At 40.4% G+C, this 16,996-nt stretch overlaps 1 protein-coding gene across 1 annotated transcript in view; it reads right to left on the bottom strand.

The window, feature by feature from the left end:
• Window positions 1-16,996, bottom strand: part of LOC136869171 (trace amine-associated receptor 8c) — a 220,740-nt gene that overhangs the window by 30,807 nt on the left and 172,937 nt on the right. Inside the window, exon 6 of the mRNA XM_068227116.1 lies at window positions 4,361-4,489. Within this exon, the coding sequence (XP_068083217.1) occupies window positions 4,361-4,489 (129 nt within the window). The remainder of the gene's footprint in view (window positions 1-4,360; window positions 4,490-16,996) is intronic.

Raw genomic sequence — 16,996 nt, 5'->3', positions numbered from 1 at the left:
ATGAAGTTGTCTAAGGTCGCTTTCGCTAAGCCTTCCATGTCATTTCTAGGGCATATCATGTCGCCCGATGGTGTCGCAGTGGATCATTCTAGAACACAGGCCAACCGTGATTTCAAACCTCCCAAGATCATCAAAGGTATTGCCAGATTCATTGGCATGGTGAATTTCTTCTGGAAATTTATTCCTAACTTCGCTAATGGAGCGGCGCCCTTGAACTTACTCCGTAGGAAAGGCGTCAAATTTGAGTGGGGACCTTCTCAACAAGCCGCTTTCGAAGGCCTCAAATTAGCGCTTTGTAACGCCCCGGTCCTTGCTATGCCCGATTTCTCAAAGAAATTCATCTTCCAAACGGACGCGTCGTCGTCGGCGGTGGCTGCAGTCCTTCTTCAAGAGACTGAACTAGGGAGGCGACCCATAGCCTATGCATCTAGGACTTTATCGGCTCAAGAATCCAAGTATTCCATTTATGAACTTGAAGGTTTGGCAGTCTTGTTTGCACTAGAAAAGTTCCGCCTCTATCTGGAACATGTCAAGTTCGACTTGGAGACAGATAACCAAGCCTTAAGTTGAGTCTTAGCTAGGCCACGTCGTACTGGTCGTATAGCCCACTGGGCCATCAGAATTTCTGCCTTCCAATTTGATGTTAGGCATATTAGAGGAACTGTAAATGTTGTGGCTGACGGACTAAGCCGTATGTTTTCCAAGGATGTGGAGACCTTTGAACAGGAAGACAGTTCTTCACTTCCCGAGTCCATACCTCCTGGTGTAAATGCCATTCTAACTGATGCTCCCATGCTATTTAGGGATATTGAAAAATATCAAAGTGAAGACCCAGTGCTGGCTCCTATTATGGAAACCCTTTCTTCTGGGTATCATGTCCTCCCTTACGTATTGAGGAATGGTGTTTTATGTTGCCCGTCGGGACATGGTAAGAAGTTGAAAGTTGTGGTTCCAGCTGTCCTTGTACCTATGATCCTCAAGTACTACCATGAGACCCCATTAGGCATCTTCAAAACTCGAGAAAAGATCCGAGAAATGTTCATTTGGAAAGGTATGGACTGTGAAATTCGGGAATTGGTAAAAGCTTGTAAAACTTGTTGGCTTAGTAAACCTACCATGTGCACTAAACTAGGGCTATTGTCTTCTCATCAAGCGTCGCGCCCATGGAACGCCTCTATATCGACTACGTAGGACCCTCCCACCAATCAAAGGGGAATGCCAACAAATTCATTCTGGTGTGTGTAGATGGTTTCACAAGATTTTCCTGGTTGTTTCCGACTAAGCTGGTTACAGCTCAGTCCACGATTTCTTGTTTAAATTCCATCTTTGCTTCTTTTGGTCCGTGTCAATATATTGTTTCTGACAACGCTAAGGTTTTCACCTCCAATCTCTTCCGTAAATTCTGTTTTGATTTATCCATCTCACATGTAACAACCTCGGCGTACTATCCTCAACCATCTCTGGCTGAACGGGTCAATCGTAATCTGAGATCGGCTGTAATTGCCTATCATCATGACGATCACTGCAGGTGGGACACGTCCCTGCATTGGTTAGCCTTCACGTTGAATTCGGCGGTTCATGAATCTCATACGTTCACTCCAGCTTCTCTGATGTTTAAGTTTGTACGCAACAGGCCGCTCTCTAACCTTTGGTCTCTTAGTGATATTTTACCTGAGACAATAGATCCAGAGAATATTAGAGATCTATGGAAGAAGGCTAAGGCCAATTTTAAAATTTCTCATGAAAAGGTTAGGGAAAGATATGATCGTGGACGGAGGCCCACCAATTTAAAGGTAGGAGACCAAGTTATGGTCAAAAACTTTGTTCCCGCGGGCAAGCTTGCCCCCAGATTTCATGGGCCGTGCACCGTTTTGGATTTCATAACTCCGGTAACATTATTAGTGAGCAATCAAGCCACCGAGAGGATCTTCAGGGTTCACCTGTCTCAGGTGAAACCTGTGTAATGTAATTGTTAACTTGCCATCTGTGTCTTGCAACGGTGTAAAGGTTATATTTTCTATAAATGTTAGGCCTTCTGCCCTTTTTTTCTCATCTGCTCGGTATAAATATGTACGACCTTCCTCTCCTGTTACTCTGCTGTCCTTTCCCTTACGGCCATTACCAAGCTCCCGTCTTCTGCTAAACCATACTAGTGGCTTTAAAAAAAAAGTCCACGCCGCTGGCCCTTCAGGCTCACCAACAAGATCGTACCCTAAAGCACAAGTTACCAACAGCAATTCTGCCGCCGAGATTTCATTGTTTCAGTGCCCCGCAGCCCTTCGTCTCCTTACCGCCACCGGGTTGGGGTATGGGCCCACTCCACTCCAGTGATGTCCTCCGGTGTACGGCGCGCCGGAGTCTATCTCCCGGCCAAGGCTGATGTGCGGCGCACCATCCGCCAGCTTATCTCGGGTCTGTAAACACACTTCGCCTCTGCGGCATCCTTCAGCACGACTACCCCTCTCATAGTAGCGGGAGAGGTTTATCTCAGGGTACTTGAGGGGTCCGGGCGACCTCGACTGGACATTGGCAGCGGCGACTGGTCTGGCCGTCAAATTAGCAACATGTATTTGGCCGTATACAACAAGAAAGTCACTCTAAGTCTGGAATTCATCTAGTCATCCAAAAAAAAATTAATAAATAAATAAATAAAGACTTTAAAAAATTTCTTTCTTCAAAATTCTTCTTCTATTCAATGTTAAGAGACTTTTCCATCTGTTAATGTTTCTTCCATGTAATTCAACAAATCTATTGGCAAGGAAGCAAAAATTTTCTTCAAGTGATGATTAATGTTGGGTTAAACAAAACTTGGACTTTGGTTTTGGAAAATAATTTTCTTCAACATTCTTCTGTGTCACCCCTTGGAAGGACATTTGGGGGCGGAGGTCTGTACCGGTTGGTACACCTATACGCCGCACATTTGAATTTTCCGCCTTAAAGTACTCCTCTACAGCTAAAACTTTGAACTTTGAAACTGAATTAATTCAACCGTTTATCAGAAGATGTCACTGAGTTAATTTCGAATTGTTTTTGTTTACTAATTATCAAGAAGTGTGGACATTCTCTCACAGATGTCTCTACCAAGAACTATGATCATGCACCCTGGTGCGAAGTGAAGGAACTTTTCTTAAAGATATTTTGTATTCATAAGTTTGTTCTTTACTAAATGTTGTTCTTTCATTTGTGGGTTGGCAATATTAATCTTTCTTTCCGTCAGTTTTGAAATTACCCAATCGTAAATTTTTGTCATTAATTTTCAGCCAATGGCGTCTTTCTTCCCCAATGTTGATGTGTAACTGTAAGCTACCCAATAAACGACTGTGGGTGTGTCTTAATCATTCACGAAAGGTCTCGAATCTTCCCCGAGAGTATAAAAACTGCTGATTTTCCTGGCTCTCGGCCACTCGTACAACATCTAGCTTAGTGTATGGAAGTATAGCAGGAGGCGGGAAGCGCCTCTTTCATCCGCCAGCAGCTCTTCTACAAGGTAATGACCTTTTTAACATCTTTATTTCTTGCTAGCTCAGCAGTTTAGCCCTCGGGGAAGGTCCGAAACCTTTTCAATGTAACTTACCTTTCGAAAAATGGAACTTAGTGCCGGCTTATGTAAAAGTTTCTTATTACTTTAACTGTAAATCGGGGATAGAGAGTGCTTTACCCTCTCGAGCTCCCCTTCAATTTGATTTGAGGTGACTACGTTTTCATAACCGATTTTCTACTTTTAACGTATTAATTTTTTTATACGAGTCACCTCCCTAGTTTGGGAATAGCCCCTTTTAAGTCGGCCTAGTGCCCCTTAGGTTTTAGAAGGTTTCATGTAGGAGTACAAGTAACGCCTCTATTCATCTTTGTATTTTGGGCCATTTAATTAATCTGTTCTTTTCCACTAAGGCCCAGTAGGTTGGGTACGAGATACCCCCGTTTCATTTGATGTAATTGGTGCCTTGATGGCATTTTGTGTAATAGTCTGGTATTGCCTTTAGTAGGCTTGAAAAATTGAGAGCGTCTGAGCTCTTTCTTGTGTTTGAAAAGTGCCTCTGGGAGGCTTGAGGTTAAAAGCTGGGAGGGAGCTCAGGAATTATAAACTTGGGGCTCGAAGCCCAGTTCTTGTAATGATCTCTTAAAACTTGTGATTCGTTGTACCTGATTTTGGCTTGTTATTATTATTATTATTATATTATTATTATTATTATTATTTAAGATACAGAGCGATACATAATCGCTGTGGACGCTATGAGCTTCACGACCGAAGTTTAAGTGTCAGTTTTAGTGAGTGGTCATCGTACTCGACTGGATACTATAATATTAGATAAAAAACTTCAACGCCGGTACGACAATAACTAGTAATTGTATAGTGTACCTTCGTTCCAGTGCAGGCTGCTACCACTTCTTGTATGGTCCATGGCGTCACCATGACGATGAAACCCAGCGACATGGCTGCCATCGTGCGGGATGTGTTGGTACTCAGCCTTCTTTCCTGAGCTACCAACTGAAAACAACAAGCATATGAAAACACGAATGAATGTAAACGTTTAGAAGGTGATTATCAAAAAGGTTATCATAGTAAATACTGCTCATGGACAGTGAAAACAGTAATTCCTCTGAAACTAATCTGCAAAAGACGAAGAGAATCATGAAACTGGAATTAGTTATGATTCAAAATAATTAACACCAAATGTTGGAAATCTCGTATATTGTATGGTGTTTAATAAAGATACGTATAAATTACACATGGTGGCAGAGAAGGACGCAGTTAAAGAATTAGATGGGCTTCGTGTGTTTTGTTCTGAAGGTAGTGGTAAAGTAGGCGAAACTGCGACGTATAAATCACGTTATTCCACTGAACAGAGCCATTTTCTATATGTACACATGAAAGAAGACTGATGTAAGAGAGAAGATTGTGGTCACAATTGACTCAATACACGAAAACCCCGGGATTCATTAAATAGTGCGCTAGTCCATGGTTTCTCCCCGTCTGCTCTCTTAGTAGGTTAATGGTCCTTGCCTTGAGCATCTTCTCTAGCTGTCTACAGGATGGTCGCAGAATGGCGCTCCCCTATGAACTAATACGTTTTGTACGACACAGCACTCCCGACTTCACGGCCATCCACCGCTTGACCTCATGCTGTCTGCAAAAAAAATGCTTCCTTCCACTTTGCCACGTTTGGGAATGAATACACGGCTTTTTATACCCTGTACGTAAGCCTTGCGTTATATTTACAGACATATTATTATTATCATCGTCCTCATTAAATAAGAAGTTCGTCTTCAGACAACGAATTGAATGATATTTAGGATAATGATTAATGAATGAAATTTTGAGTAACAAGCTAGGTCAGAAAATTAAATATTCCCTTAACAGGTGAGCAAATAGGATTTAATGTTTACTTCATCGCACAAATGCTCTCAAACTCTTTTCTAATATATCAGTGGTTTAATAAGACTGGTAAATGCTACAGCACATCTTACTACTGTCCTCTACACTGTGGTGAGACTGCCAATTGAAGGTATGAATGTGATACCTGTTTCTAAGGAAACCCTTCAATGAAATAAATAAAACAGTCAACACCAAGTGAAATCACACATTACTTCCACATTAAATGAAACGGATGTTGAAGTCAACGAAGAAATTTACTGTCTATTTTTTGTGGAATTAGTATTATATCGTTGCAAGTCATCCAAGAACGTGCTCTATCGCGGTCATGCCATCTCCAAACTAGATACCTACATCATCACCTTATTCCAACGACACATCCCTCAGATCATCGTCGTAACCAATATAATTAAGATCTAAATCCCCGTTGTTCACTACACCACCTACTCACTTTTACCGCACCTTCACTTAACCCCCAGTCTCAGAAATGTCATCCCCAGGTGACGCTTTATAATCAGCATCTTGATTTTACTACTTGGCACCTTAAATATGAGTCTCCATTAATATGTAATTTTGTAAATATACACTCCATAAAACTGTAAACCTGCATTTCAGTGAATCGTATTTGAAATCTTGTATGATAGTGTGTATCGAAGAAAAGCAGCTCGATTTTTTCTGGGTGATTTCCAACAAAGCCGGGCCCGTGGTGTACGGGTAGCGTACCTGCCTCTTACCCGGAGATCCCGGGTTCGATTCCCGAACAGGTCAGGGATTTTTACCTTGACCTGAGGGCTGGCTCGAGGTACACTCAGCCTACGTGATTAGAACTGAGGAGCTATCTGACGGTGAGATAGCGGCCCCGGTGTAGAAAGCCAAGAATAACGGCCGAGAGGATTCGTCGTGCTGGCCACACGACACCTCGTAATATGCAGACCTTCGGGCTGAGTAGCGGTCACTTGGTAGGCTAAAGCCATCCAAGGGTTGTAGTGCCATGGGGTTTGGTTTGCTTTGGATTTCGAACAAAAGATTAGGGTTATAAAAATGTTACAAAGTTTGGAGTGGGGAGATTTGGGAGAAAGGAGACGAGCTGCTCGACTAAGCGGTATGTTCCGAGCTATTAGTGAAGAGATGCCGTAGAATGACATCAGTAGACAATGAAATTTGAGGAGTATTTTTAAAAGTAAGAAAAGTCACAATATGAAAATAAATTTTCATTAAAGAGGACGTATTGGGACAAATATTTGTATATATGAAGAGAGCTGGGGATTGGAATAATTTATCAAGGGAGACATTCGATAAAATTACATATTCCTGGAAATTATTTAATAAAGAACTAGGTAAACAACTGCTATGGAATCTACCACCCCTGGATGACTGCCCTAAATGCAGATCACGTAACTGATTGATATACTGATTGATGTATGCACCAACTTTAATAATATGTAAAAATGGTGTTTTAATTAGTCAGCGAAGGCAAAAGAAATACTGAAAACGAAAAGAAAAGAAGTAATATCTTAACCAAATCATCCCCCATCACTAAGAAATTCACAATTTCTTCCTCCCCAATTCCTCTTTCCATCATAACTCTAAACCCAGCCCATCTCCTGACCATAGAGTGACACGCCCCATTCTTCAGGTAGGAAATGCAATGAAATGGCTTATGGCTTATGGCTTTTAGTGTCGGGAGTGTCCGAGGACATGTTCGGTTCGCCAGGTGCACGTCTTTCGATTCGACGCCCGTAGGCGATCTGCGCATCGTGATGAGGATGAAATGATGATGATGATGATAACACATACACCCAGCCCCGGTGCCAGAGAAATTAACCAATGATGGTTAAAATTCCCGACCCAGCCGAGAATCGAACCCGGGACCCCTGTGACCAAAGGCCAGTACGCTAACAATTTAGCCATGGAGCCAGACAGGTAGGAAATGAAATCACATAAATACTCAGCGAAACTTCTTCCTGACACAACACAACACATCACAACAGAACCACCAAAGAAGCACGGAATAGTGAATAGGCCCACATCCTCTATATATGGTTGGCGTTAGGAAGGGGATCTGCCAACAATATTGGTCCAAGCCACATGTGCGAAATAATTCGTACCCACGACCTCGTCAGGATGAAGAAAAGTGACAAAAGAAGCAGTCACAAACAAACCGACCGTGCGTTTCCTAAGTGACATCGACCGAGTTATTGATATCGGTTCTAAGAAGGAAGATATTTGGGAGCAGTGTATCCCATATCATGGCTGATATCACAACATTTGTTTAGAATATTTGTCTGTTAAGGGATTATTGTTTGGCAGTAGTAGTAAAATATACGAGTCGGTTGAATGTGAACTATTAGGTACAGCCACAATACAGTAGAAAATAACAAGCATCCTTAAAATCTCGTTATTAATTTTACCCCACCATTTCAAATTCTGACAATATATCTGTGGCGAAAATCCTGCAGTTCATATGTCGAATGTTAACATTCTTCAGGATATGAAATTGAATTTTTAATGGCATAGTAAATACACACCTGAATTTAGTGGCATTAAACTGCAGGAGCTTTGAGAATGGCATACAGTATATAGGTTGGAAGACAGTTCATTTTATGTAGATACTTGAAGGACTGTATTTATAAACTTCGCCTCTTTAAGGTCTGCAATAAATTTGAAATATCAAGTTACAAAGAAATAAAATCGGAAATGAATCAGTAACAAAATAATAATCACCGCTAAAATTTCTTTTCCTCCTCTGTTACTAAGTATTTCGCACTGCAGAACCTCTAATATTTTTTCATGAAAGTAGCTCTTGTGCTATACTTTTCTAGTATTCTGACATTGATTGAGATACACTGATATGGCTCTCTTCTTCCGATGATGAAGTATCAGATCATGGAAGATGGTCTATTGTACAATGGCTAGTGACTACATTCTGATATACATAATGACTCTCTGGACTGACGAGTTACAACAGTGACAGAAGGCCATTTTTCTTCTGTTGGCTGATCGTAAATTAGCCCGAATAACTTTTGGAAATGAGGACGGATTTGACAATCTCCTTCGTTTATTCCACTTTAGGTCCAAAATCTTAGATATGGAGTATAAATGTAATTAAATTCAACTGCAAATACTTTATATCGTACCCACTTGGTATGTATTCATATATATCACAGTACTGCCTTGGTATCTTTTGTCCGTTTACTAAGTCTTTGTGTTAGCAAATGAGAATAACTTTAAAAAAATTATGTCCCATCTCAGAAACTTTCATTGGCACGTTCTCTAGCACAGGGCATGCAAAGTTATTTTTAGAGAAGGATGCCTTTGAAGAATATGATAGATAATGCCTGCCATATTAATTTTGCAGTTCTGTGCGCCACAAGTATCAAAGTTATGAGATGTGTGACAGTCTTAGGCATGGACATTATTTTCTTGCGCAAACAAGATGCAGTTTGCTCTGATCCTCGTCCTGTGGCTTCCACATGCCACGTAAACATTCACTTTTATTCGTACTGCAATATCGAATAGTAAAACTGTACACCCACAGAAGTCCTGGCCAACAAAGGAAACTTAAAATGAGATAGACAAACATACCATGTATTAGCAAGACAAAATATTTCTACCAAAACTCAATATGTAAAACATATAACATTTAGGTAGATCATGGACTGTATGTTCGAACATATAATTACTTGTATTTGCCATTTACCTTTTTATTTTATTAAAAAGTTTAGGAATATTGTCATTTGGAAGAATTCGAACTAATAATAGCAAATTGGACATTTCAACTTTTGACTTCTCTTCATAGATACTTAAAACTTATAACCACTAGCCAGTTATTGTAATCATTCATATATAAAGCCTAAAGTTGTACACGATCAAAGTTTTGTCAAATTCAATACTTCACAAGACTTCATAAGAATTTTAAATACTTCGCAAGTTTACGTGTCAAATTACTTGCAGTACTTGGGAAGTCTTGAATTAGAACATGTTCAAATCGATCAAGGAATTGCCAGATGCTCGACATATTTGACCAATGGAATTCACGTATTAACTGGCCGGGAACCAGAACAAAAACAACAAAAATGGCTCCGTCTTCATGACCTAGAGATGATGTGTGTGCATTAATTTCTAAGTATGAGCCACGTCCTGCCTATATTCACTGGCCTCCGTAGAGTACTACAATTAAATTAATAAAATGGCAGCGTATGAGGAGATTGCAAGACAATTATCTCAAGGAAGTGGGCAGCTTGTGTTTATTACCGCATGTAACCTAAAAGTAAACACTATCGGCAATGTTTGATTTATGACGATCATCTCATATTATTATTATTATTATCATTAATATATTCATAATATGTTTTTATCTAATAAGATATGAATTTCCGTTGCATTGCTATCATTTTTATTCAATTAATGTGAGTAAATGCAATATACCATAATCTCTGTAGATTATTTTACTACTGTAAATACATTGCAAAAATTATGTTGAAGATAATCGCACTAATATTTCCGCATGTACGTTATGGTTCATTGCGCGTTTCTCTTCCTTTTAAGAATGTATCCCACTGCTATTCCATGAACCACAACTGCTGTTTGCCTTTCCTCCATGTTAAAATTTTATCAATTCGTGCCAAATCTTTTCAAATCTTGTCAAACCGTCATCAATGTTCAATAATCTTTGACAAGGGTTGACAAGATTTGACCATTTTTCTTGTAAAGTATTGAACCAAAAGGAAAAGTTGATGGTGTACAGCAGGCACAACATTTTAGGTAGGATCGTTCTGTTACTGTTCTGAATTGTAGTTGACTCTCAATGCATGTACGTGTGCTTGTGTGTATGGGTGTGTCTGCGCGCGCACCGACGACCTTAGTAGCATACACAGGCACTCAACGTCATTCTGCTCTTAAGTTAGTAGCTTCGATTCGATCTCATCTGAGATTAGTGATATTTAAGTATGCTTATATACGTCAACACTCAGTCGTTGGTTTCTAGGTGCTAAAGAACTTCTGTTAGACGATATTCCAATACCCCAACGTCTGTTAAGACCATCAGTGATTGGATAATTAATAACGTTATTTGTTATTTTCAATTATTAAGCTACAAATTTAATCATCGTAGCGTAATAATTCTGTCCCACAGAACTTGCTGGAAGTGACAACACGGACTTGTCGCATTTAAGCATTCTGAAAACATCATCAGACTTAACCAGAATTGAACCCATGATGTTGGGAGCAGATACGCAGAGAGAGAGAGATCTGCCGTTTAGAACGAACGTTAGCCTAAGAAAATAAAATCATCATAATCATCATCATTATCACCTCATGGTGAGAATATACGAAATTCACATATTCGGAATAACGGTGTATCTCATTTAAGAGTTGTAAATTATATATATCATTTCTATAACGTAACATATTTAAAAAGAAAGAAATAAAGAAACAACTTTTCTCCATTCGAACATAAATTCGTACCAGAATTACATCCGAGTAGGTGGGATATTATTGGAATTTTGAGTATAAATATATTTATACGTAAACTACAAATACAGACTTGGCCGCTTTCCCTTCTCTCAAAGATTCTTATTTTAATATTATTTCAGATATTATGTTCGGGATGAAGTCAACCTCAGCCTCGGGTACTTGTGTTAGTAAGAACTGTATTTTTCCTTTCCTGGCCCTGTGTCAGAGCTTGTGCCTCTTATTATTAGGGTGTTAGCCCAATTAAAATAACTACTATTTTAGTATTTTCAGAGTGACATGTTGCACTGAGATACGAAGGTAAGTGATGAGAGTAAGTTATACATATCCCACGTAACTAAATGAACAATGTAGGTCTATAGAAATGTTGAAAATGAAGTGTGTTACAGAAATACTTTTCATAGCTGTACTTTTCAGTTTTCTGTTACCAAAGGAGATATTTAGTGACACAACGGTAACTTTGCTGAAAGTTCTTGCTCCGTCACGTAACAGTTGAAATATTTTGAAAGAAAGTTACTCTTTTTCTTCTACCTACAAAAACGACCACTGTGATCTATAACATGTATAAAGCCTTAAACTTGGCTACCAGTCAGACAAGTTATTGGCGAGAGAAATTGTCAGATGTTTTCATGTATTCTTTCAAAAACTTATTTTCTCTAGGTTCACTATTCAGCCAGTGTAAAAAATATAACACTCTTATGACTATGGTCTTCGATCCCCGTTCACCCGTGGTGTAGGGAGAAGACACACTGATCTGCAACTGTTTTAGTGGTTGGATAATAAATGGAATTTGGATATTTCAAAAGGTTGTTGTTATGATGATGATGGTAAGTAGGACGATATCGATGTCGAAGGAATCCTAAGGCTTCGAGAAACTAATACTGTCCGGGTTGGTATGTCGGAAAAAAATATTTGAGGTCTATCGCAAGGAACTGGAAACAATTAATACAATTTCGTCATTTCGATACACATCACATAAATCACATACATCTGAAGCCCATAGGTGTGTTCATTTACTATACGATCACCTCTTGTTAGTATGGAAGAGATAGAACATGTGGCACATCATCCCACAATAACTGTTTATTTAATTATTTAACATTAGCATACTCTGAGAAGTAACAACTTTGGCCCACCTCCTTTTCAGAAAGTAAAAATCATTCGTAATAATAATAATAATATTATATAATGGGAAGGGATAGATTTCGACACAAGTTAGATAAAATGGCTATACCTTTAGAGCATCCCAGGTAGGTGGTGCACCGTTAAAACAGTAGGCTGCTTGAAGAAGCTCGTGACAAACAACATTTCATATCCTGTTTTCTGACACACAGATAAATAGAATATAGTGCAGAATAGCTGGTTCATGCCTCTCTAGGTTGCTACTCAAGTATGGACCGCGGTTTTACATAAATTATGATGAATATGAAGTCGCGTGATTACCACGGTGAGATATGTTCTGCGAGAGAGCCAGTCACTCAGGGTAGATTTTATAGATTTTATAGTTTTTACATAAAATTAGCAATATAGTAGAAAAAATCTAAAGCAAATGCATCTCCATGCAGGCTATGAAGGCCCTAGGAAGATTCCAAAATTACGACTTGCACTATTCGTAACTTTGGCACTTAGTAGGAAAAAGTTCTCAGTCCACTTTGCCCCCAGGAATTAAAACGGAAATCATTTTTCGTGTAGGCTTAGTGTTCTCTAGAAGTGAAGAATTAGTTTCTAATATTTTGGACTTCCTGACGGGGAATCAAATCAACATTCTTTCAGTTCAACCGAGGATACGATGCATCTAGCATATAAAAAACACGGCCTATTGCCATTTCTTGATGGATGCAGTATTTTTGTATCCATCTCTTGTCACAAGTCAGAGCAAAGTGTAGCTTCCACCGAAGTCCCAGTCTCATCCATGGCTGTGACAATATGGAAGCTGCTGGGGTATGGGTGGTGCTGAGTAATGACATTTGGAGCACAACTAGTGTCTGAGTGTTATAAAAGATGTTGCTCATAGGAGCAGTCGTGCTGCAGTAGCACCTTCTGGTCCAGTGAGGAAAGCAATGGCAAACTACCTCACTCCTCATCTTGCCTACTATGCCGCATTTGGGCTCTGCCATTGGTTCTTGTGGTTTTCCTATAACTGCATAGCCTTTGGTGGTACTACTTGAGGATCCAACCAGCCTCTGGGCTGATGACCTAACAGACAGACAAACAACTAGTTATGCTTCTCCTCTATACTCTAGTCCAGAAGGCGATTTTGAAATCATATGTGCCTTTAAAAATGGGCTCCTAGACAGGTAGATGGTTACGTGAACGAATCGTATCCACGAAATTCCACTGCAATTTTGTGCGAAATGGAAGATAATAATTGATCTTACTGAAATAAAGTGTAAAATTTTCGGTAAATTAAGATATACTACGAAATATTTTACTTGTAAAGAATAATATGGTTACATTACTACCTTAGAACTATTTTTTCTGCTACGTTGCAGCGCTTCCGTATGTGTTTTGTTTGTCTAACACTTTCGTGTGGGATGTCTTTGCTCACTGAAATTGTTTGAATTAATTAGGTGTCGTTTTCTTCATGTTGCTAATTTGTTTGGTGCCCTAACTCATTCATTAAGTGATATATTTATTGGTCCAGGGATTATGCTATGTTTCTTTCACCAAAAGAGTAATATATTTATTGGTCCAGGGAGCATGCTATTTTGCTGACTGAACTGCCCGCGCTCATCATATGGACAAAGATGATGAGAATTCACAGACATAGCACTCTCATTCGTCGGTGCTAGTCCTGGACGTCAAGAAAGAAACAAAAGACGGCGCAAGCAGCGGAATAAAACATGAACATAAGGGAGTCCTGTCTACAGCCCGTAAGTACGTATAGATATTTCTCTAGTAACGACAGTATTTCTTAATTCACCGCCTATCTTAGCCTTTATTTGAGTAAAAGCAATTATTATCTTACGTTTGTCACAAAAATGGCAGTGAAAAAATGTCTGGGATACGATTCGTTCACGTACCGGTAATCCAAATACGAAAGCTATAAACTATGGATATGGTTGTGAATTGACCGGAAACGGATATATACCTTAAAAATTACGAAACAAACGAATGAAAAAATAGCACACTTCCTACAATTTAATTTTATTCTTCTTTTTCTTGGACTTTACCAATTGTTAGGATTTGCAGTACAAGCTTATTTTGTCGAAATGTATGACCGGATGCCGTTCCGATGCATACTCTGCAGGATGTCTTTGAAAAAAGTTCGAATATTCACAGAGGAGGCAGTACGCAACAAACGAAGGAATAAAGGTCCTATAAACATTGATCGCAAACCCAATATCTTCGGAGATACGGTCCGCTAACACTACCATCAGTGATCATGATGTTGCAATAATTTACGAAGGGTCGTGTGCAGCAAAAGGTGGAAATACGTTCCTACTTAAACATTGGTCGTAAACCTACTAGCGTGTGCTGTTGATGGTAGTGGCAGCAATTTAATTAATAATGTAATTTCGTGTAATTTCTTGTAAGGCAGACCCTCCGATGAGGGTAGGTGGCATCTATCATGTGGAGGTAACTGCCTATTATTGTGGTAGAGGATAGTGTTATGTGTGGTGTGTGAGTTGCAGGGATGTTGGGGACTGCACAAACACCCAGGCCCCGAGCCCTCTGAACCGAAGGCCAGTGCGCTGACCATTCAACCAACGAGTCGGATGTGGTAGCAATTTATATATTACACGATGCATTAAGGCGCTATGTAATACGAGCACGCTCCTGTAGGGAAGAATGTTGAGGATGGAGTGATGATCAATTTTCTAAACACATACAGTATAAGTAATAATAATGTTATTTGTTTTTACGTCCCTACTACTCTTTTACGGTTTTCGGAGACAACGAGGTGCCGGAATTTAGTCCCGCAGGAGTTCTTTTACGTGGCAGTAAATCTACCGACACGAGGCTGTCGTATTTGAGCACCTTCAAATACCACCGGACTGAGCCAGGATCGAACCTGCCAAGTTGGGGTCAGAAGGCCAGCGCCTTAACCGTCTGAGCCACTCAGCCCGGCATACAGTATAAGTGTTCGTAAATCGAGGTAAATGAATAAGCGAAGTTAGAAATACTGTCCCAAAGGATAATATCATCAACCGAGAAGTTGAGGGGAGTCAGTTATATTTTGAGCACAGAGACATGAACTTGCTCCTTGATCCAACCTCTACCCTGTTAAGCTGACGCTAACGAAGTATTTGGTAGAGTTGACTAACTACTAAGCACAACAGGACCTTGGAAGGTAAGTTCTATGCAGTTCCATATGCCAATGCATGCATGCAAATAGGATGTCAAGAATTAGATAAATATGCAATTAAAATGTCAATCTCCCCGTCTTTTGTGACTGTAGTTTCCCATGTAATAGGAAAATTGTCAAAGAAAAAACATTTTATATGCGTATCTGCATTACATGTGTTCGTATATAAAGAATATAGCGGTACATTCATTTAAAAGGGGCTATGTAACCGAGGCGGTAAAGACGTACTCAGCTTACCTGAAAGAATGTCCGTTAGATTCAGAAAGTCGAAAATTTCAGAAAAGTACATTTCCCTTATGCCTTTGTTGGCGAGACGTAGTGTTCACAGTGCAGCATGCCTTCTGGTGTGGATTAGAACACATTTGTTACTTTCATTGTCCTATCTCTGTCTCATCCTTAGCTTTGAAAAAATGAACGTGACTGACGTATGAGCGATGCTGGTAATGTCATTCCTAATGCAGCCAGTCACAGTTACAATGGTGTGAAAATATCGCTCATAAGGTCGGTTAGCGTGGGCATTTCAGGAAGCTTGGTAGCCTGTGATTTAATAGCAACCGCCGACACAGTGAGGAAAGCAACGGGAAACTACCTCGCTCCTCATTTACCTTTCAGTGACGCCTGGGCCACATAAGGTCGCCGATGGCAAAGCAGTTGAGGTTCAGACCAGCCTCCGGGCTAGGTACACGACATACATACAGATTTCCCCTTCTGCAGAAGCATGTGGCTCAGTTGTTCAGTAATACTACACAAAAGAAAATGACTACTACGTTAATTTTTGAAGACAAGTGTGGCTAATCTATTCTATATGCTACCGCTTAGTGCTGACGAGGGTATAATTTATGTGTCCGCATCTTCCAAATTACATGAAAATTGGTAGGAAGGCTTAAATATGTGTCATGAAAACGGCGCAGGATTCTTTTTCGCGTAAAATCACGCATTTAATCAAACGAGTACCTTCAGTTAATTGAAGTTAGTAACATAGTCCCTTGAGTTTGGTCGCAACGTTGAAACTGACCAAAAAGAATCCTATAGAATAGAAATTAATTATGCACTGCCTGACAAAAAAAAAATAAGCACCCAGAAGGAGCGGTTGAAATTGAATGAAAATACATGTGCTGAAATACCATGTGCCTTTATTGAACTGATTACAATATGGGATGAAAGGGACAAGGCCGTTGGTAGTTACAGGTGGGTCAGTAGGGTGTCGCGAACCCCACCCGTCCGCCCCAACCCCTGGCCGCAATGCATGCCTTTATGCGGTTCGGAATGGTGTCAGACAACCTTCGGATCCTCTCCTGAGGCAAGTTCGTCCACAGTAGTTGCAGCTGTCCCTCCAGATCCCGCAGGTTGGTACTGGGACGGAGACCCCTTCCAATGTCATCCCACGCATGTTCAATGATGAAGAGGTCCGTGGATCTTGCTAGCTACGGGAGAACCTCAACATGCTCTAGGCAGTCCATAGACACACGTGCTGTGTGTGGACGTGCACTATCTTGTTGGGACAATGTCCCAAGGTGCTATACCATAAGGGGTAAGACGTGCGTACGCAGAATGTCTGTGACGTATCGCTGTGCCGTCATAGTCTGCCGAAGTACTGTTAGAGGTGACTCGAACGCATATCCTATGGCTCCCCACACCATGATGCCAGGGATTACACCTGTGTGTCTTTCCACAATTTGTGCAGGGTCTACCCTCTGCCATGGACACCACCAAACCCGCACACGACGGTCATCAATGAACATGATGCGACGCCATTCGCCCACTGTCTACGCCTCCCGAGCAGGGCACCACTTCAAACGCAGACGTTGGTGTTCTGGTGTCAATGGCAACCGACTCATGCG

Source organism: Anabrus simplex, chromosome 1 (genome assembly GCF_040414725.1).
Source record: "Anabrus simplex isolate iqAnaSimp1 chromosome 1, ASM4041472v1, whole genome shotgun sequence".
NCBI classification, from domain to species: Eukaryota; Metazoa; Arthropoda; class Insecta; order Orthoptera; family Tettigoniidae; genus Anabrus; species Anabrus simplex.
Note: the sequence above shows the minus strand (reverse complement) of the source record. Positions and strands in the feature narration are given on the sequence as shown.